The sequence below is a fragment of the Melopsittacus undulatus genome, chromosome 2 (genome assembly GCF_012275295.1).
Source record: "Melopsittacus undulatus isolate bMelUnd1 chromosome 2, bMelUnd1.mat.Z, whole genome shotgun sequence".
In the NCBI taxonomy this organism is placed as follows: Eukaryota; Metazoa; Chordata; class Aves; order Psittaciformes; family Psittaculidae; genus Melopsittacus; species Melopsittacus undulatus.
The window spans coordinates 31,049,763-31,072,304 of record NC_047528.1 but is presented as its reverse complement, the minus strand read 5'-3'; the positions used below and the strand labels follow the sequence as shown (position 1 = coordinate 31,072,304).

General features: G+C 41.4%; 2 protein-coding genes across 3 annotated transcripts in view; one reads left to right on the top strand and one right to left on the bottom strand.

Annotated features, from left to right (window-relative positions):
- ELF1 (E74 like ETS transcription factor 1) overlaps window positions 1-914 on the bottom strand; it is an 89,674-nt gene extending 88,760 nt beyond the window's left edge. The window contains exon 1 of one of the 2 annotated variants that reach the window (XM_031045907.2): window positions 852-914. The gene's annotated coding sequence lies outside the window, so the exon portion shown is untranslated. The remainder of the gene's footprint in view (window positions 1-851) is intronic. The other variant, XM_034073988.1, reaches the window with a different exon arrangement.
- Window positions 915-1,060: 146 nt separating this feature from the next.
- Window positions 1,061-21,690, top strand: WBP4 (WW domain binding protein 4). Its single transcript, XM_031045913.2, has 10 exons — window positions 1,061-1,118; window positions 7,262-7,334; window positions 8,799-8,861; window positions 8,954-9,077; window positions 9,869-10,090; window positions 11,014-11,069; window positions 14,200-14,266; window positions 15,904-16,034; window positions 16,914-17,143; window positions 18,623-21,690. Coding segments are annotated over exons 1-10 (1,176 nt in total). The 5' UTR covers window positions 1,061-1,116; the 3' UTR covers window positions 18,831-21,690.
- The last annotated feature ends 852 nt before the right edge of the window (window positions 21,691-22,542 follow it).

The window sequence follows — 22,542 nt, the reverse complement described above, 5'->3', positions numbered from 1 at the left end:
AGCTACTACAGGCTGACCACAACCCCTCCTCCAGGAAGGAGCTACATTACTTTCCCCAGCTCCTTTTCCAGGCTACTCCGCAGGCAGCAGGGGCAGGGGTGTGTGGTACGCACGGGTACCTCTGCCCATACGGAACTCTTACTCCACCGATTTCCCACACGCTGAAGGAGCCACCCCGTGGTTTTGCCATAAACACCCAGAGGGCCTCTCACGTCCATGACTCACTCCCCAGGCTTCTCCTCCACCCCTGTGTATGACTATAGCAGAAAGGTTGCCAGCTGCGATCGGTGAATTAACATCATTTTGTTCGCGGCACCGTCGGGAAACCGTCACAGGGGGCTGGAATGGGGGGGAGATACAAACTCGGCAGCAGTTTTACCCGGGGGGAGCAGCTGAGGCGGGGTATCTCCGCCTCCACCAGTCCCGTACACCCAGAGCCGCAGCAGCGACCGACAGCCCTGGGCGGTAACACGGCCCGTCGGAGCCGACGTGTCGACGGGGACCGTGTCCCGTCCTAGTCCTCCCTCACCCGCCCCTCGACGGCGGGCAGGGCGGCGGCGCGCAGGCTGGGAAGAGGAGGCTGAGGCGGCGGAGCACCCCTGCCGCCACAGGCGCTGCCCAACTCCTCACAAAGTTGGCAGAGCGGTGCACCCCAAGTGCCCCCGTCGCCTCCCCAGCCCCTCCGCACCCCCCTTCTCCCACACGCAGCCGCGGCGGGGCAGGCACAGCCCGGCACGGGGTGCTGGCAGGGGGGGGGCTGGAGCCCCCGGCCCGCGGCAGCTTGCTCCCCGCGAGGAAGGGTGAAGAGCCTCCCCCGTGCCTCCGAACGCGGGGCTCCCCGCGGCACTCACCGAACTGCGGCGGGTCCGTCTCCCTCTTGGAGCAGCTCCCCACAGAGCGCTCTTCTCTCCAAGGGGCGGGGAGGAGAAGTGGGCGAAGGCAGGAGGTGGGGAAGGGCGGGGGGAGGAGAGCGCGGATTGAGCCCTCCCGGCTCCTGTCGCCGCTCTCCTTCTCCCCGCCCCGGCCCGCCCCAATCTGCCCCAGCGCGCGGCTGGCAGCGAGTGGAGGGGAGCGGTGCGGAGTGGTGCTGCGCGGCGGCGGTGCTGGGAAGCGGCGATGTGAGTGCCGGGGCCGGGAGGGAGCGGGCAGCGCCAGCTACGATCTGCGCAGAGCCTCCTGCCCTGGGGCCGTGGGCGGGGAAGGGAGGGAGGAAGAGAGAGAGTGCAGGAGTGCCGGCGGTTGGGCCCGCTGTCCGCAGGGCTCGGGAGGCCTTGGGACAACCGGGCTGCTTCCCTGCCTCAGCCGTGGCCGGTGGTCCCCGCCTCACTGACCGAGTTACTTCCTTGTGGCCTCCGTCCTTCTGCTCCCGTCCGGCCTCCCCCCTCCCGATTGTTTGTTTATGCTGCGCTTTCGCTCCCTTATCTGTCGCAGACACGCCGGGCAGCTTAGGCTCCCGCCTGCCGGGACGGTGCGGTGAGCGCTGCAGGGGTGCCGGCTGCCCGGCTGCTGTCCGACCCCTGCTCCTCAAACCGCGGCCGCCTTTGGAGCCTCCGCTTCTGGGTGAAGCATGGGGAAGGAGCCTCCGCGCCTCGGCCCTGCCGGCCGAGAGCTTAATTAGGGAACTTGTGTTCATACCTCACCGCGTGTGCAGGTGTAAGAATCCAGGATTTGATCTTTATTAAGTGAGGCTTTGGTACGAATGGCATTTGTTTGTTTCTGTTACTTTTCAAGATGTATAACTTCCCTACTGACAAAAAACCTCAAACCAACCCTTAACCTGATCAGAAAACCAACCTTTACCCTGACTCAGAGATCTTTCTGTGGTATTTGATGGTTGGGTTGTGTGAGCCTGGCTTGCAGGCTGGTACTACATACAGTGCTGTTCTTAATTTTAGTTGTTGCTAAAATTATACCTGCACAGCTTCCTGACCCAGTTTGTGTTGCTGTTTTTTTCCTCTTCTAATTCTTATCATATTCTTACTGACATAGCCCATATCTTTATTCTGCATGTACAGCAATAGGCCTCTGCTCTCAGTAGATATCCTGCACTTAAGATATTTAAGTTTTGAGGACTGATTCGGGCAGTTTGCTTAAAATTCCCTGTATAAGGAAGAAATACACACTTATGGAGTTCAATTTGTTTCTCAGATGAGTATTTGGGACAGAAAGAGTGGCATTTTGGAGGTGATAGCTTCCATCTGTTGACGTGGAGAGCTCAGACAACTCAACATCTGACTTTAGACAGATGAATTTAGGGAACATGAGCTCCATTGGAGCTCCATATGTGCAGAAGGCTGCCTGCCCTGATACTCTTGTGCATTCTTGCATGCTGTTAAAAATATTTGCAGCATTACCTTTAAAGTTACAGAGTATGTGCTGTAGAAAAGAGATCCAGCAAAGCAGATTCGTGAAAATGAGCTTCAGCACCAGTACAGGTCAGACTGAGCACCTGCTGCAGACTCTGCTCTCTGATCATTTTGTCTTGTGAGATATTATCATTTGTATGTTGTTCAGAGGGGGCAAATACAGGGAGAAGAGGCAGCAGCAAATCAGGTTGGAATTAGAATTTACAGAAGGATTGGCAAAAGTAAAATGGACTCGAAAGCCAGAAGAGCAAAACTCTTCAGAGAACTGTCCTGGTTCATGTGGATGAAACTCCCATCCGTCTGTAGGACCACATATGCCACAGTTAGGAAGGACAGCCCCATGTACTTGCTAGGTCAGGGATGCTGTTTTCTTGAGTTCTTATTTTTAAATACATTTTTTTTTAATACAGGTATGTATCCCAGCAGAGTTTCTAGGGTAGCATTAGTGCACTTTGAATGAATAGAGTTGTGAATTACTTGTGAGTGTGGGTCATTAGAGACATTGCTGGGACCTACTTCACAGTAGAAGAAAACCTCTTTTTTGGCCTCCTTCCCTCTTGATTTTAGAGTTGCATTATTAAATTTTACCAGTACTGGGAAATTTGAATTACAACTAGCTGTTCTGGAATTGCTTCCCATGTGGAGTAGGGTTTATTGTGAAATAGATGTGATTTTTTTTCTTTAATTCTTTCTATTTCTTTCCATTACAGGACTACTATTTTCTTTAAAAGTACACAATATTCCCAAATGGAGTTGATTACTATTTCTGAATGCTGTCTCCTGTTGAGTGGTTGTTATACAGCAGCCACAGTAGTTACTCTGAATTAATTTCTTTGTGTAGTCAAGAACTTTGTCTCTTTCTCACTTTGCACACCTGTATTCAAGATGATGTGTGCGCAAGCCTCCCGGTGCTCAAACCTGCAGAAAGCTCTGAGATACTCCCTTTGTGTAATCTTCAGAGGTTGTAGCTCTTAAAACCGAAGAAGACTGCTGAGCATGTATATGATGTTTTTTACCCCCTAAATTCTTATAATTCGACAGATCTATCCCTGTTAACACTGTTTCCCTCCTCTCTCTCCCCTCTTCTCCCCCCACCACCAAATTTCAAGTCTGATGTTTTAGAACAGAGCTGTTCAAAGCAAATGCTTCCAGGTTTGGATGCACAGACACATTTTCTTTTGTTGGTTTTCTTTTTTTCTTGTGTTCAGAACCACCTAAACCAGTTGTTTGGTTGGTTTTTTTCCTTCCCACCCCCTCCCCCTTTTAATTTTAATTGTATGTGGTAAAAACAAAACCTCCATCCCAGTCTCATTCAAGTCTGGCAAAGCTGTCTCAGCTGAAGATAGCTTCTTCATGAGAGTTTCTTAAGCTTTGCTCTGAAAGGAAAGCTGATTGCACCACCTGTTAAAACATTAATAATACTATAGCTTGTGGGGAGAAGCAGTTCGCCAGTTGACTGGGTTTGGGGCCCTGGACCCCACTACTGCTGGCGTTACTCTGCAGGTTACTTTCTGAGCCTTGTCAACAGAATCTGTCCTCTTTTGTGTGCTCCCAAACGTGTGGTTCACTTGTTGGAGGTTGTAAATGGGTCACTGCAGTGTAGGCTGCATTCGTCTCATGGCTCAAGAAATGAATATGCAAAGTCAAAATACCTGAGCTTCTGAGTTTTCTCTCTGAGATTTCAGTGTTTTCTTCTCTTGTGAAATGATTAATGTGGGGGGTTCTGTTCATGCAGAGCTGCTACTTGTTCTTCGCCATCTTTTCACTCCCTCTGAAGTTTTAAATGAATTTCAGAACTCTGAAAATGGTTTTAACACTCACGCTATTTGCACTCTACACCCATTTGCAGCAAAGAGTTTTGTCATTTCATTGATGTCTCAAGAAAACAGTTTGGTGTTTACTCTCTCTTTTTTCTTCCTTCCATTTTAACTTGCTGAACTGTTGCACGTTCTGCCCCCGAGTGATTTGATGAGTAAAAGTTGAAAAAAAAAAGATCATTGCTCTGTAGGAGATGCAAATTTCTTCCAAATGGCTGAAGGTTTACAGCAGTTTGTCCAGCAGGTGCCCAGTACCTGACTGTCCGAGCTGCTCTCTTCCCTGAGTGCCCAGTAGCTGGTTGCCATGCTGAACTTGCTCAGATTGTTCTGGAAAACCAGGCTTCCACTGGACTTTATCACAACCCTTCCCAGGAGACAGAGCTTTACAGTGAAACTTGGATACCTCTCTGGGTCTGTGTCACCAAGCTCCTGTTTGGGAGCCAGACCTGGGTAAATGTGTGTGATGCTGAACTTCAGCCCTGCAAACCTGGAGAAGCCAGACTTGATGCATTCTGGACTGTCTCTTTGTTTTAGTGGAAGGAAGGAAGGTAGTTGTGGTACTTGCTAGCTGGTCAGCTTTCTGGTCCTTAGCAGGTCAGTCCAGCTGTAAAGCTGAAAATCAGAACTAACCTTCACTGATGTAAGTGCCAGCAGAAGATAGGGAGTCTTAAAAAATGTACGGTTTTGATTACAGTGACTTTAAAAAAATAACTGTGTTTCACTTGATTTGTACACAATTACTCAAGTATAAGAAACCTCTGTACCACTTTGACAGCATCTACTCTCAAGGTTGTATTTGGCAGATTAATAAAATAATTGCATACTGAAATGTTGTTATTGATCTGGATTAACTTTCAGGTTTGTGACCGGAGCCCATGAAGCGCTAGCAGCTTCTCACTGAAGTGGGGTCTTGCTTCTGTTGCTGCTCCTTTCCAAACACTTCTCTTTGGCTTCCTCTCATTGTAGCACTGTCGGTGCTTTGCAGGCTCCACTGTTGTTAAAATGGCAGATGTTATTCTATTTCAGCCAAGCTTGGTTTTTGGGTAATATGAACTCAAGGTGGAAAATCTTGGGACCATAATTTCCACAATTCATTAATTGTGAAATGCAGGATTTTAGGTTCCCAGGATATCAAGTCTTTTGCACAGACATAATTTGCTTTTATGTGTAACAACAGAGAGCCAGCCCATCTTTATCAAAACCAATAGGAGATGAAGACAAAAAGCTTCTAGATCTATACTTAATCCCCAGGAGTGCCCTCAGGTTCTCCAGCATGATGACAGTGGTTTAGCTACAGATGTGATGTCTAGTAGCATTTAGGAAAGAATCTGTGGAAAATACAGCTGTGAAAATACAGCTCATCACATTCTCAAGTCTTGACTTGGTGGGTGCAGCTGTACAGTCTTAATTTTTGCACTTGTACTTGATTGTGTTGAAGAGAAAGAGGCAGCTCTGTTAGGTCAAACTGGGAAGCACACAGATGTTCTTGCATATCTGAAAGATGGACTGAGGCTGTTGTACAGTTCATGTTTTCTGTGTTTTCTGTCAGAACTGGTCTGTTGCTTTAAGAAGGGTAACGCAGCTTTCGGCTGGAGCATTATTTGAGATGATGTCAAAGGATTTAGAGACAAATTAGGAGCTATAGCACCAGCAGGAAAAAGGGCCTCGAGGTATTTCTGAGCTCTGAATTTCTCCCTCCTACTAGACAGGTTTTCCAGTCAGGAGTGTTCAATTTTTCAGGCTTTGGCTGCAATACATTTTGGTATATAAATCTCAAGAGCCATTAATTAAATGTGTGACTAAGTAATCATCCAGTTTTAAAGTACCACCTTTCGGGGATGAGCAGCTTGATGTTCCAATCAAGGATGCTTCTTTCTAGCTTTCCAAAAAACTGCTGGAAAAGCTGTTAACTGCTAACACACTGTTCCTTATGGGTTGATTTTTGTTTTTAATTTTTTTTTCTTTTGCAGAGCACATCCTTCATCCTTACACTTTTAAATAATTGTAGTATCTGTGAAGTTGTATTTTTACATTAAGCACTGGTCAGAGGATGTGTTTCCGTATCTGTTTGAATTTTAAGAGTGGAGGTTTGTTTCTGGTAATGAAAGATGTGCTTGTGTGTGTGAAGAGTTGAAGGTGCTGTCGCTGTGCATGGACGAAGTTTTGGTTTTATTGAATAAAAGTGTCAAGAAGTATTTTCCTTGAACTCTGTCCATTGATCTTGAGACAAAGGCAATGATTCAGGTTTCAGACTGATCTTTTTTAATGTTGTCAGTGTAACCTTGAACTATTTTTGGTTTCACCCCTCCTCTTTTCCATTCTGTTGCTAGAATGTGTCTTGTTGAACCAAAGCATTGCCTCTGTTGCTGCAAGTGAACAAGAGATTGAATTATTTCACAAGCCTCATCTGGCATTACAAAGTGATTTCTGATGACAGAACAGCCATTGGGGGGCTTGTTTGTTTTATTATTAAATACTTTTTATGTCCTAACTTTTGAGCTCTGAAGGGTTTTCCCTAAGTATCCTCACACATATGACTTATCTAAATTGCATGTTTCAGAAGTTACTTGAATTTTTACACTGAAACATCCCAACTATTTACTGCTGTGTCTGTGACCCCACAGGTCAGAATCTGTTCCAGGATTCCCCACAGCAGCTCACATTGTCCAGAACTGCACCTTTGTACTGATGCTGCATTACACTGTGTACAGTATCCAAAGCTGCCTTTGACATTAAATCTAACATATTACACTTAAACATATTTATTATATGTGGTTTTATGAAAAACATAAAACATTTATGAAAAGTGCAAGTTGCACAGTTTGTGTTTAGTAGGATATCTAGAGCTGCTTATGTATCTCTAACTTGCCTTTTGATGTGTTTCTGGTCCTTACAGAAGCATCTCCATTGTAAAAATCTTGCAATCTGCAGGGGTCAGATGGGGACAATCCCAATACTGAACAATATGTTCACCCAGAGCAGAGTAGATTTAGTTTCTTAAGCTATATATCTGTATAAAGACCTGTGGCTTTGATTCTTGTTTCAGATTATACATACTTATTTTTTTTCTCTCCCCAGGGCCGATTACTGGAAATCTCAGCCAAAAAAATTCTGCGATTACTGCAAGTGCTGGATAGCTGACAACAGACCTGTACGATGGTCTACCATAATATGTCAATGATTTTGAAATACTAAGAATTTTAATTACAGGCTTTTGACATCACTTTTGATACTAATGTATTGATGCATGAAATTTGGATTTAAAAAATGCCTTTGTAATACTTGTGATATTTAAACTATGGTATGTGGGTATGGTACATGCATACCAAGTGGTGTCTGCTGTTCTACTTGCCAGTACAGATAAGAACTGAATTATCTGACCCTGCTTTTTCAAGTTCTGTAACTTAACATTTGATCTGTCTTGAAACTTTGTGCCTGTTTCTGGCCTTCGCATGCAAGTAGAAAGCAAAACCTGGCATATGTACTGTTTATATATGGTAGGCCTGGTACAGCCAGCACTCTTAAGCATTAAAGCAGGTTTCTTTAACTACAGACTGCCCACAGATATGTTACTGGGTTAAAGAAAGGTGTTTCTGACTTGCAGATGCCTTTTGCAGAATACTAGACCTATTGGTTTCTTACTTGAAATTAAGTCTTTCATTCCTGACTCAGTGCCAGGGGTAGTCCTGGAGCTGAGCTTCATCTGGCTTACAGTTAGATACCTGCAGTTCAGAATGACAAGTGTGAGCTAATTGGTTTAGGTTCCTTCTTGTGGTCAGTAAGAGAAATATATGTTAAAGGGGAGGGATCTGGGGAACTTACAAAGTCTGCTTTTAAATGAGATGAATCTTGCCCTGGAAGTGCATCCTCTGCACACAGGCTCATGCAAAGAAATTCTGGAGTTACTAGGTCAGGCTCAGGCACCTAGCATCTGAACACCTAAATGAGCTCAGATGTTCTTTGTGCTAACCACATGAGGACTTCCACTGTTGCCCCTCTATAGCTTCTGAGCTCCTTCCACTTCCTACTGGCTTCAGTCTTTCTGGCGGCTTTTTGGCTTGCAGTCTGCTCTGTTGTCTTCAGTTACTCAGCTCCTCTCCCACTTTGCCTTTTCCTCTTCGTTTCTCATGTCTGTGGACCTGCAGACTTGTTTAAGTTCATGAGGTAGTCTAATTAAGGAGCCTAGCTAGTGTTTGGAATGCTGAATACCCCATATGGTTTTAAAAAGTTTCCATGAAAACAGGGTAAGAAAAGAATCAAGGGCTGACACTTGGAAGGATAGCATGGAGAGGAGCCCAGATTTCCTGTTGCTTGTCTCTATGTGCAATGAACAGTATCATTTGAAAAAAAAAATAGATCTTAGAAATACAGACCATGAAATTTTATGGCACCATTTCGGAGCATTACTGATATTTTGTAACTTCCAAGTTGAGTGTTTCTCAGTGTTCTTTAATTCCTTCAGCCATTTTGTTGCTCTAGTGTTTGCTGGAAGTGTGTTCAGGCCAGTTACATTTAGGCCTGTTCAACGAAGTATAGTCTAACTAGATTTTAGCTAAAATTAATGAAATTAAAATTGCATAATACTTACAATTTTTTCTTGGTTTTCTCTCTGAAGAGCATTGATTTTCATGAAAGAGGAAAGAATCATAAGGAAAATGTGGCAAAAAGAATTAGTGAGGTAACTCAGATATCTTAATTGCACAAATGCTTATTTTTAATCTCTTTCATTATCAGATTTGTTTAATTTATTCTCTTGCTTCTTTGTTTTAGATTAAAAAGAAAAGTTTGGAAAAAGCAAAAGAAGAAGAAAACATGTCAAAAGAATTTGCAGCAATGGAGGAGGCTGCAATGAAAGCCTATCAAGAGGATATGAAAAGGCTTGGAATTAAGCCAGGTAGTTCATATAGCTGCCAGAAGATTAAAGGCAGAATTTAAAGAATACTGAATAGGAAAGGGGTTTTTCCTGAAATTAGTTTTTAGGAACATGAGGGGAGGACTCCAGGACTGTGTTTGCACATTAAAAAGAAAAGAAAAAAGGGGAGCCTGCAAATTGCCTGTAGCAGAAGTGACAGCACAGAACGCTTTTAGCTACAGTATCCTCTGGTCCATGGAACAATCCAGTTTGGAGTAGAAAAATTGAACAATGAGATAACATAAAAGAGGCTGCAGCTGATGCTTTGAATCAGCAGTGCAGCTTCCTTTGGTTAATTTCATGTCACTTTTGCCAGTTGGAGACAAAAGTTCCTATTGACTAGGAGAGGTTGGGTTCCCACTGGTATCTTAACAGTGGAGGTGAGAATCTCCTACTCAGCTTGCAGTTCAGCAAGTACCTTTGTTCCATGTGACAACTTATTCATTAAAAAGAGTTTGTAGTTTTAAGGTTCTGTAGAACTATCTTTTCATAACTTTCTTAGTTTATTTTTTGTTGTTGTTTAGTAAGAGCTCTTTGGTCCTTGCAGTTTTCTCTTTATGTTGCTGATCTTTTGGTACTTGGACTTTCTTACACTACTATAATATTGCTACAATGCGAGATTCTGTGAACAAAATCTTTTAAGTTTACCTACTATGAGTGTAATGCTAATGAGTGAATATAACAAAATGTCCTATTTACTGTTGCTCAGGAGTGACTAATATTTAAGCTCACATTATTACTCTTTCTAAAAAGGGAGTATTGTTTTCTTTAAGATGATGTAGGTCCCAGTTCAACACAGAGTAAAATGCAGAGTAACACAGTGGAAACTAAAGGAAAGAAAGAAAAGAAAGAGAAAAAGGAAAAGAAGGAAAAGAAAGAAAAGAAAAAAAAGTCATCTCCGGACACCTCAGTGCCACCAAAAACTGAAACGAAGGAGTGGGTGCAAGGATTATCTCCCGAAGGCTATACATACTACTACAACACCAAAACAGGAGGTAAAAACTAGTGAGGAGGAAATGCAGATACAGCTGTTGGATATAAATGAGAAAAGACTACATGCATTTCTTTACTCTTCTACTCTTTCTGTAGTAAGCTCGTTATTAAAATGTGAACAATTAGATGGAGTTTTGATATTTAACATTCAAGATGTTAGCATCCAGAATTTCAGACTGGTTTTCCTGTTTGTTAATAATGGAAGAAAGCAGTAATTCCACAGTTTCTGGAAGTGTTTAGCCTTTCAGAGGTTACATATACGAAAGATAGCTGTCTTCTTCCTAAAGAAGTATTCTGATCAGGAATGTGAAATAAATTCATTGTGCCCAAGTAAATGAGAGCGGTTATGGATTGCTGATTGTTTCTTTCCACGTTTACAGGATTTACCTAACTGACTATATTGGGGTGCTATGTGTTATGATCTACTTTAGAGCATTAAAAACAACCCTCTTTTATGATTAATGAGAATATTAGAAATGGTTTCTTACAATTTTAAGGATTGACATGAGTCTTTACCATAGTCTTTCCTCGTACAAGATAATTGTCAAAAGGTAAAAATCTTGTGTGTTTAGTTTCTTACTAAAAAAATCAAACAAAACAAAAAGACCCCAGCAAACAAAAAACAGCTCTTCTTTGTATCAAAATTCCAGTATTAATGTATGTATCAGCCATAGTTTAACAGTCTGGAAGGTGGTTAGTCCCAGTAAAGTCAACTTTAGTTGTGATACTTCTGTTTATTGTTCATACCATGGTCTGCTTGAGGGGGATTTATATTCCAATGAGGATTTTACTTCTTTGTTTACTATATCACTCATTTGTATGTGTGCACACATCAGTGTCATACCATCTTCTTTAGATCTCTTTTTCTTAAAGATTATTAAAACAGGATTGAATCATGGATGAAATATCTTTTTCTTTTTTTAAGAATCACAGTGGGAGAAACCGAAAGGATTCCAAGGCAATTCTCCAAACTCAAAAGCGGTAATGAAATACTCTCACTCATACTTCTCTTTGTCCTTGCAAACACTTCTCAAAAATAAGCTAAGCAATTTGCAAGTCTTCTGACTGCAGAAGATAAATTGTTTCCTCTTTAAAAACTTAGGGAAAGAAAAACTGAATGTATAGAATGTTTCATGATACACTTGATGGAAACTGAGATTTTAATATACTAATTTTTGGCTAATTTGCTTATTAAGGGAAGAGAAATGGTGGTGGGTGTGTTTTTGCAGAGTATGCTTTTTTCATGCTGCAGTCCATAAAACTGAAAACTTTGGGGAAATTGTGAATAAACTCTCTTCAACCTTTTGCAAATGAAATGTAATTAAAAAAAAAAAAGATCTTACACATAAGAGAAAGAGTCCATTCTCTTAGGAAGCATTAAGATTGCACTGTCAGATAGTTCCATGACCATGGAACTGTGTGTAAGGAACCTTTTAGCATATTACTTTATTTTCATTATTTAAGGCATGGGAATGCTTGCAGAATAGGCCAAGTACAGAAAGAATTGTCCCTTGCCCATGGCAGAGGCATTGGAACTAGATGATCTTTAAGGTCCCTTTCAACCCAGACCATTCCTTGATTTCTTCCTATTATTAATGGGCTTTTCCCTGATACCTATCACTCCAGGATTTTGTGGTTCAGAACATTAAAAATAGGATTTCTACAACACTCTTGTGATGTTATGTTCCGTTTCCCCATTTTCAAGACAGGTTTCATAAGTACAATATGATTTAAAGTCAGTTTTGTTTGCCAATGTTGAATTTTATGTTAAAGATCAAAAAAGCCTGTTTTTTTTCAGAATGCTTCCCATTCTTTATGTCTCAGAAGGTAGCCTGTGCTTGGTACTGATTAACTTACAGTCAGAGGAGAAAATGGTTTTAATTGTTATATTTTTAGGCAATTGAATCAATTCATAAAGTATATGTGAAGTCTTTGTCTTTTCAGTCAGGGTATAATTTTGCAGTATCTATAAGCCAGTCTTAATGTAGCCTTCCACTGAAAGATGTGGTCTTGTGACTAATCTTGTGTGGTCCTTGGTGCGTGTTTGCCCTAACAGTGAACTAGTTCAGGGAGTGAAGACATGAGAGTTTAGTGTCCTGTAGGCTTATTTCCTTGCCATCACCTCTGAGGGTAATCAGGGAAATGCCAGTGTGGGGAGAGCAGATCAAGGAGAGGAGGGGCTCCCTTCCCGGCAACAATTTGAAGTTAGCTCATCTCAGCTTTATCATAAATGCACACCTTCAGCCTCGGATATCTCTCTAATGCCACATGGCTGTATTTTGTCATTCCTCCCTCACCCTGCTCAGTGACTTTGTGGTGTCTTGAGTTATTTTTGTTATTGCTAAAAACAACCACTTGATTGCTCCTTATTTAGTTTGAGCTAAAGATATTGGGAACATTCCAGATCTCTTACAAGGACTCACTGCCCAGAAATTAAAGGGCATGCTTGCAATGTGTATTATAGATGCACAGGCCCTCCCTGTTTTACAGCACATTAGCTTGCTGCTCAGACATCATAAGAGATGGAGAGAGCAGAGTAATGAAAAGGCATGTTGAAGACTACCTGCAACTTCAGTTAGGCTGACATGCTTGTTAGCATTTGTTCCCAAGTAGCAAGCGATAGGACAAGAGGTAACAGCCTCCAGCTGCGCCAGGGGAGGTTCAGATTGGATATTGGGAAAACTTTCTTCACTGAGAGGGTGGTCAGGTGTTGGAACAGGCTGCCCAGGGAAGTGGTGGAGTCAGCATCCCTGGAAGTGCTCACAAACCACATAGATTAGGCCCTAGAGACATGGTTTAGTGGTGGATCTGGCAGTCTTGGTGTAACGGTTGGACTTGATCTTAGAAGTTTTTTCTAACCTAGTTGATTCTATAACTAGCATTTATATAGTAGCATACTCAGTGTATCTAGCATCAAATATCTGATGAGATGCTCAGGATATGACTAACAAAAAGGCTAGGTTGTACTTAAGACTGGCTTTTTGTCCTCTTTCTACTTACAGAAAATAAGTTCTCTCTTTGCTTCGTTTGGAGAAACTAGCACTTGAGATGCTCTTGAGAGCAAACCCTTCAGGAAACTTGCTTAGTGAAGGCTCTCTTGCCTTCACCTGCTCTGAACCTACTGGTACAATTTCCCCTGTTTACAGAGTGGGTGTGAGAACTTTAACTCATGATTTTGTTTTATGTTTAAAGAAAACAACAAAGTTTTAATAGAGTGTTAAGCAAACATATAGGAATGTGTGTGTGAGGCAGAGAGACATTTATTAATGCAAAAATAATGTATAGTGAAGCTTCATGGATGTTGTGCCTAATGCGGGGGAGCAGGCAGTGGTTAGTACTTAAGGAGCAGTGAAGTAGTTGTATGTGCAGGTGTTGATTAAAATCAGGTTTTTAAGGAAGATGTTAAGTCAGGGATAATGGCTGATTATGTAGCTGTGGCTGATTGTGCACATCTGCACTTTAATTACACATCCAAAAAGACCTACCCGCAGCTTCCGCCACATTTCATATGGATTTATTAATCAGTAGGGAAAAGTGTTGCTTCACTAAGGAAGTAAATGAACGCGCATGCATTCCTGCAAAGTTTGATTTCTCTGTTATTTTTGGTGAAGATCTGTTGTGGGACAAATTCTAAAATGGTTTTTTCTTTGTATGTTTCTGTTTAGTTGGTGATAGTACTTATTGATACCGGTTTTCTGTTGCCCTCACAAAACCTTGCACCTTCCAGAGAAACTTTTTATCAACCTCCACTAAAAAGAATGACACAAACAGGAAATTACTGCCTCGGGGTGAACACTTTGGAAAATAAACCCCATGTAGAATAATGACCTATATGATAATTTGAAGTGCATGGCAACGTGTGCTATATTGCCTCATAATAATTACCCACTGCTTGAAAAAAAAAAGTCTGTATGCATTTGCAGCATTTTAAGTTAAACAATTCAGTCTCATTTGAGTCAAGGGGAATACTTCCTAACAACTTCAGGGGTTCAAGCTTTAAAATGGGAAAATTAACACAAACCAGAGATACTCAGGGGTTGAGTAGTCTTATAAGTGATGCTTTGGCTGACCCTTGAAACTTGTTTTAATTTCTCCTGTATCTTTTCCTTAGACAGCGGAGTGGGTAGAGGGTGTCACTGAAGATGGTCATACTTACTACTACAACACACAAACAGGAGGTAAGGAGAGCTTGTTTTCCAGTTAAGCTCTGTTTCAGGAGTGAGGGTGTTCAGAAAAGCACTTTGTTTTTCAAATAACTGCATTTTAAGGGTATTGCTAAGTTCTGAATTAAATAATTAGCAGCTAAATAGCTGCTACCTTAGTCAAAATACACTTGTTGTTTAGATCAGTGCTGGCTTTATAGCTGTATTGTCAGTGTGTATACATTTGTGCTTAATAGTTTTTTTCTGACATTCAACTTGTAGCTCTGAGCTGTGTGTTCTTCTTTTCTACATATATATTGAAATTATAGTTTGGGAACCAGAAAGGGGCAGGGTTTTGTTTTGGCAGGTATGTAGGACTGAATAAGAGTCTCCTAAATTTTTCCTCTTACTGACACAGCATTGATAAGAGCGCCCAGCATCTTGCCTCCTACTTCTTTTCCTTGTTCTCCTCCCTAACATGGGGAGCTTTGTGGTAACTACCTCAGAACAGGCATCTGTTTTCTAAATCCGTTGGAGTAATTTTGAGGTCACTGATGCCTCTCTGGAGACCAAGTCATTTTATGCTGTGTATGAGTTTTCCTTCTGCTGTTGGGTATGAAGTGGCATTCCTAGCGATGCCAAGAATAGAATAAAAACCCCAAAACTTCCAGTTTTCCAACATGCCACTCCCTGCCCAAATGATTTGTGATTTCTTCTTTTGAAAGCCAAACGAGATGCTGATTATTTTTAAACATTGCCTTCTAAGCTCAAGGACATTTTATGCCTTTGGCTGTGTTGTTTTTTCAAGTTCTTCATGGACACATGACACTCATGAAGAATATCTTTGTAATCATCATATTTGGTAAAATTTGGGCTTGTGAGATTCTGAAGTGACAGCAGTGCCCTTAAGAGACTGTTCTGGTCATGTAAAGTAACTCATTACCAGCTTCTTATACCTTTACTTCTTCAAGGTACATGTTGTTTTCAGTTGGGGATTTCTTTGGAAAGAGATAAAATAACTGGAGAGTTTTATTGAATTTGAAAGTTATATAAAAATCCAGATTGAAGGTTGGTTTTGCATTACTGTTACTAAAACTGTTGAGTCAACCTTTACTTAAATATTTCCTTTCAGTTTCAACTAAAAAGTTGAAAATGAGGTCACATCTTGTACGTACTCTCATGCCTTTTCAGATTGATGTTGTATTTAATTGATAGTTCTTTAATTAGAGACTGACCTAATGTTACAGAACTAGGTAGCACGGAGAAGGGGTTTATCTACCTGGAGAGCTGAGGCTTGCAGTTACAGTTTACCTTATTCTGGCTTTGTAATCGATGGACAACGCTAATCAGATAGGCACCTCTAGAGGGCAGTTCATCATGCAAAAGGATGAGAGACCAGTCTTGCAAGCCACAGTTCACCAATTATGTTATTTTTCTTAAGCACTAGTTAAAACAAGCTTTACCAACAGTAAACTCAGCTGTCATGAGTGTATCTCTGCTGGGAAGTGAAATGTTATCTTTCTGATGTTTATTAAAACAAACATATCAAACAATGGCAAAAGCCTTGTGCTAAACTGTTTGCTGTATTTTTGCATAAGACAGCACTAATGAAAGGTAATGCCAGATCAGAATTAGAAACATAAGTAATGTGATTGTTCAAATATTTTGGACAGTATCCACATGGGAGAAACCAAGTGGTTTTGTTTCATCTTCAACTGGGAAGAGTCAAACAGATTCCAAAACATCTGATTCAGACTCAGAAGACAGTGAGAATGAAGCAGAGAGTTCGGAAACAAATTTCAAGGCAAGTTTTTAGATTTATTTTACACACAGTATTAATTTTCTAGCAGAAGATGATTTATGTGTTGTGATAGGATGTACTCATTATAATTAGGTTAAACCATATGACTGAAAGTAGAAGTTTGCACGTATTTAAAGTCAAATGAATCTTTATTCAATCATTTGGCCCATTAGTGGCGCTGTTCCAGAAGAGAAAGCATGATCTTCCTCTTCAGCCCACCTGAAGCAGCTTGAAGTCTGCAAGAGATGTGATGTTCTCTGAGAAAGGTCACTGTCATCTTGCTGAAATAATCCACAGAGTGGTTTGGATTGCAGTGTGAGGATGACTTCAAACCTTCATTGGTAAATGTGACTGCCCAGAGACCCTCAGGGAGAGCTTTTGACTGAAAATCACATGGGTGTAATTTCCTTATTAATTAAGAAAAACTTTGGCAGTACATAGTAGAAAATCTGGATCAATTATATTGATATATGTCTTCAGGTTTAAAGCTTATGATAAAGGGTGTGATTAGGCTCTGGTTGGGTCAGATGGTTTTTCTGTAACTGCTTCTCAGTTTAAATATGTGTTCACAGACAGGTGTTAATTCTAAAATATGTATGTTTGTAGCTCTGCATCAATGTAAACTACTACCAGATATTAGGTCTAAAGTGTGTGTATCTGCAACACAGAAAGCTGTATGTGAATTTTTGCTTCTTACTTTTTATTTACATATGCTAAGCTTTGTTTTCAAGTAAGTTTTATGACAGTATGAGTTTATTGTTTCAAGTTACTCTTGGTTGAAAAGTATGAATAGTAGGTAATGGTAAATCAAAGATGTAAAATAAAGCTACATTGTGTTTTTATTTAGGCATTTTTGCTTAAGGTGGGTTTTTTCCTCTTTAGAGGAAACGAGATAATGGTGATGAATCAGAGGAAGGGAAAAAGTCTCCCAGAGCTAAGAAGTTAAGTCCTTATGGGAAATGGCGAGAAGTTAAGTCAGAAGAAACTGCTGATAAAGAGGAGAGTTCATCCCCTTCCCAAGAAGCCTCTGGTGACACATCCAGCAAGACCAATCCTTACGGAAAATGGAAAGCAATTCCAGAGAAAGAAGAAGAGGAGGAGGAAGAACCAAGGTGAGGAAATGTTTATCATAGTTATTTTCATGGGTTTTGTTTCCAGAATACTTGTTTGAAAGAACTGAAGCTTTTTCTTCTGAATTCTGGCAGAATTAACACTGCAGGGATTGGAAATTTAGCCCAGATACAATTCTTTCCACAGGAGTTATTTGAAGTAATAGCATTCCATGGCAGATAGGGCCCTCTAGGAGTCTGGAGAAGCTAGGTTTTGGAGAAGGAAAACTGTCCTTTCCCTCATACTCACCCCATTCTCCAGTGTTTTAGTTGTAAATTATTCAGCATACAGTTTGACAGTGTTGGAAATAAATTCAGCACTGATTACTTCCTTGGAGATTGTAATGTTCCCATAACACTTTCTGTGTTGGACCAGCTAATTGCTCCTTGACTCCAGAGCTGGTAAGTTCTTTCAGTTTTTGGAAAGCACTGTCTTATAAAAAGTGCTTTCAGCTACTGAACCTTATATACCAGTCTGTAGGTGAACACACAGGCTTGAGATGCACACACATGTAAAGGAGAGAAATGCAGTTGTTTGTTATTTACTTTAAAGTGAGGTTAGGCACAATGGCAACCACTTCCAGAGGTTTGTATTTTGGAGATACTGCAACAGTCATGTTTTCTTGACCTGCTGTCATTCTCATGGCTCTCTTTGGGTGCTTTATTCAGTCCATGTCTTCCTCGAAGCATAGGACCTGAAACCACGTATAGTACAGTAAGTACAGTATAATACAGTATAGTCGACACCAGACGCACTCAGTAGTACTAAAGGATTTCTTGTATGGATGGGCCAGGAATACAGTGTGTATCTCTCTGTAGCAGAGTTATATCGGTGTGATGCCCAATGGACTTTTAATTAAGATCATTTGCTCCCAGTTGTTGCGTTGTTCTCCATCATATGCTTGTGCCATAGGTCATTCTTTTAGAACACAACGCTTTGCTGTTGACCTCTTAAAACCAAGTGGTTGTTTTTAGATGGTACCTTTGATTTGTTCAGATCAGTATGTGCTGTGAATCTGTTCTCCAAAGCTGTTCCTCCCAACTTGGGGTCACTGGCTGGTTAGGTAAGCCTGTTCTCTGTTCTGTCACGCAGACCCTCAGGAATGGACACGTGTGGAAAACTACTCCATAGCATTTTGGCAGTGAAGCATTGCTAATTGGTCACTGACTACTGTCTTTTAAATATACACCAATGCAGCCCTGTTGTCTTTTGCAGGGCTATTTACATGATGAGTGCTTGGGCCATGCTATAAGCTCTGTACACAATGAGGTCTTAGTTTTTTACTTTTCAGGGCAGCCCACACAGAGGAAGCAAAGAGCATGTTTTTTCCTTGATGCCTGTCATGATGGTGATCTTGGCTAGAAGACTGCATCTAGCTCAAAGCTGCTTTGACAACCAGATACGGATGTTGCTGTCTGCAGTACACCATGCTGGTTTTGACATGTAGATTAATTCTTCTATGTTTTCCTCTCTTCTCCCAGTGAAAAAGTGGACCTGGAGCTTCCTAGTACAGAGAGTGACAGTCTGCCACCCCCAGTGGCAGAGGATGCAGACGATGCGACAGTGATATTTAAAGAGAAGACAGTCACCTCCCTTGGAGAGCTGACAGAAGGGGTGCCAACATTTAAAAAGAGGAAATTCGAAAATGGAAAATCTAGGAACTTAAGACAGAGACTGAGTGATCAGTAACACTTAACAAATAATACTTGATTCTGTTGAAGCAAGAGTGAATCAGAAGTGTAATATTTTAAACAGGCTTTTATAAAGAAGATGTTGGATAGAAATTAAGGATTTATAGGGATTGAAACATGTGAGTTGTAATATTTTTTAATTCTATTTTGGTGTGATTGATCTTGGAATGGAAGTCTCTGTTCTGTTACTTATGCAATATTGTAAATACATCTATTTTATCTGTACAATCTAAGTTCAGTTTGCTCTGGGTATGCTGTTTTAAATGTGTTGCATAAGTTTTTTTACTCCTTTTCTGAGAGAATGTAGTCATTCTTAATCTGGCAGAAAGGATGCAGACCTTTTGTGTTTTCACAGAGGAACTGGATCAATGACATGTACTAGAGAGTAAAATCATCCCCTAAGATTGATTAAGTGGAGTAGTTCCCCAGCTAATGAGTGAAAATACTGTGCTTACTAACCTTTGGCTAATTGCTTGCAGAAGAGTAGGTGGTGAGACTGCCAACATTTCAGTGTGATCCTTTGATGAAAGCTGTTTCTAGAGGAGTTTGTCACATCAGTGCCACTCATTCCAAGTGATGTTTGGAAAATCATTTGTGTTCATGCACAATAAATGTGTTAAATCTCTGCAGAAGATTTAAACAGGATGGATCTTAACTTTCTGTGAAAGCCCCAGAGCCTGTTGGAGCAGATAGTTCTATGGTGTCTTCCTGTTGTATTTTGCTTTATTGTTGTCTGTGCCTGAGCTTTTCCTTCTTTTTGCACATCAAGTTTTCTTTTTTTGGTCTTACTTTCTTTTTTATCTCTTTTCCTGACATGACAAAATGTCCCTTTCATGACAAAACATTCCAAAGACCTGGCCCTGCTACAGCATGCAGAACCCTTTTTGAGGTTGATGTATTTTGTCTGTTGGTAAGAGGAGTGTATTGAATAGTTGCAGTGACTAAGCTGAGAGGGCCTAAGTGTATTGAAGTTTCATCATTCTCAGTAGCATGGGAGAGAAAACAGAAGATGGGTAAGTGTAGCTGATGGTTGTACTGTCCATGAGGGCTTGGACATTTTCTTAAGGCCTGCAGGTTCGATTTCTTCACTAGGTGGGATTGCTCTGCATTTAGCATGATCAGGATTCATTGTGAAAGGATACAGCTCAACTCATTGCTTCTCCAGCTGTCAAACAGTGGACCACAAATGTTCAAATCATGAACCCACTAAAAATACATCTCTTTGTAAGCTTGTAGTGTTTTGTTCAGCAGCATCACAGCCAAAACCAGAGGGTGCAGTTAAAACAGTTGTCATAGTCCAGCTGCAGCAAAATGGAGTTTGTAACTGCTGAGCTTGAACTTCCCAGAGAAAACAACTGTTAATCCATCCTATCAGCAAAGAAAGGCGTGTGAGACAGGGAATCTGTTTATCATGTCTTACAAAGGACACCAAGGTCTTTTTTCTATGCAGTGATGTTCTGTCTATGTGTAGAAGAGAACTGAGTATTGTGTTTAACCCCGTGTGTTTCTCTGGCTTGTTTCTTCTGATGTTTGTTTTGAGAAATTTGAAAGTTTCCTGTAATACCCAGCCCTGGATTGTCATTTAGAGATGCTGGATGTGTGCTGGATGCTCTCATACATTCTTGCATACATGCAGGAATGTACAGCAAGTACTCTATATGAAAGACCCCACATGCCAGGCTAGAGCAGAAGTGTACTTTCTGCTGAGGAGGGGTTGTCAGGTTTCTTTAAAAAGCAGTTTTCAGGTTTTGTTCATGTCTGAACACTGCTGCAGCAGCTTGGAGCCTCAGTATGTTTGTAACATGTTTATGTGCATTTCCTCTCAGCTTACACAAGTATTGTCCTTCAGCTAACTCACTTTCCCTCCTCTTGAATCCATCGTGTCTTTTCAGCATCACATAATATGTCCTTGTGTGGCACTCCACGACCACCACTTCTCTTCACCTATTCCAGCCCGAGTTTGCCTGGGCTCTGTGTTCAAGGAAGATTAAGGCCAGGGGTGATGTCACTAATACTTCCTTGGACTACTGGAAGCGCCTCTTGATACATGTGGCTCTAAATCACATTTGCCTTTCACATGACTGCATCACGCTGCCTGCCGTTGGCACCCTGTGATTTTCCAGTACAACCAGCTCTTTCTGCTGCTCTGCCATTGCCAGCTGCTGCGTTAACAGCTGATCCTGCTTTCCTTCCAAGCACAATCATTTTCTTCCTTACAAACTGGTTTTGTACTGCTGTACTCATCTGCTTCTGTTACTCCAAGCCTAAAGTGTATACTTTTCTTTAAGAGCTCTGGAAAGTGTTTACTGGCACAGTAGTATAGGACTTTTATTTGTAGGCTCCACTTTTAAATCCTCTGAGGAGCTCGTCTTTTCTCTTATAGTGAGGTTCCCAAAATATTAACATCTTTCCTTAAAAATTTTGTCACACTGAAGTGGCCATAGGCAGTGATTTAAGATACCTGTAACTAAGCTGCTTAAGGAGGTGTTTAAAACCATCTGAAAGTGAGTGCTCTAAACTTGTTTCCTTGAGGAGCTGCTGCTAGTTGTAGTATCAGCCAAAGGTCTTTGCCAAGTACGGTGTTAAATAGACAAACTGAAGCATTAGTGGAAAAGATACTAAACGTTCTTTGTTCACCGATAGTAAAGTTGGTTTAAATACCATACACTTGCTTTTGCTGATGGGACTTCTAAAGCCTGTATTTCACAAAGAAATAGAACTCTCTGCTCCCTGCTACCTCTGAGTTTGAGGAGAGACTGAGAAAGTTGGGGCTGTTCAGCCTGGAGAAGAGAAGGCTGCATGGAGACCTCATAGCAGCCTTCCAGTATCTGAAGGGGGCCTTATAGGGATGCTGGGGAGGGACTATTCATTAAAGACTGTAGTGATAGGACAAGGGGTAATGGATGGAAATTTAAACAGCAGAGGTTTAGACTGGATATAAGGAAGAAATTCTTTACTGTTAGGGTGGTGAGGTACTGGAATGGGTTGCCCAGGGAGGTTGTGAATGCTCCATCCCTGGCAGTGTTCAAGGCCAGGTTGGATGAAGCCTTGGGTGATATGGTTTAGTGTGAGGTGTTCACATCCATGGCAGGGGGATTGGAACTAGATGATCTTAAGGTCCTTTCCAACCCTAACTATGATTCTATGATTCTTTATCCTTAAATTACAGTAAGGGCCAGTTGAATCAAATGGGATCTATCCAAAGCCAGTGTTTAATTTTGCACTGTGCTGTCAATCAGTTTCCTTATTGTGTATCTAAACCAAGTATTTTTGATACAAACACACTGTATTTTGTGAGATTTAAAGCAGATGCTGCTTTTCCAAGACACGTGTTCTCCGCAGATCCCTCTCCCTCCTGTGCTATCTCCCTGCAAAATCTGTCTTTGGAATTTGCTGTAGGAGTCCTGTAGGTATTACCACAGTTGTGCTCCTCATCTGCTAATCCTGCCTTGGCTGCACTGGCTTTCAGTAAAAGAATGTTACTGTTTGAGAAGATCAGTGCTACCAGAGGAGGAGTGTTGTGTTTCCTCGCTAACCCATTTTCTGTCATGCAGCATGTTTTTAGCTGTTTGCCTCCTTTTATTGCAAGCTCTTTGTTTTGTAGGCTGCTGTGGACATTGTCACCAATACGAGGAGAGTGAGAGAGAAAAGGGGAGTCATGGCAGTGTCTGACAATGGCTTCATTTGTGAGGGTTTGAGCAAGTCAGTTC

Coding starts and splice junctions, on each gene's coding strand:
- WBP4 (XM_031045913.2), top strand. Junction 7,335..8,798: donor GGATAGCTGACAACAGACCT/GTACGATGGTCT, acceptor TTCTCTCTGAAG/AGCATTGATTTTCATGAAAG. Junction 8,862..8,953: donor TGGCAAAAAGAATTAGTGAG/GTAACTCAGATA, acceptor TCTTTGTTTTAG/ATTAAAAAGAAAAGTTTGGA.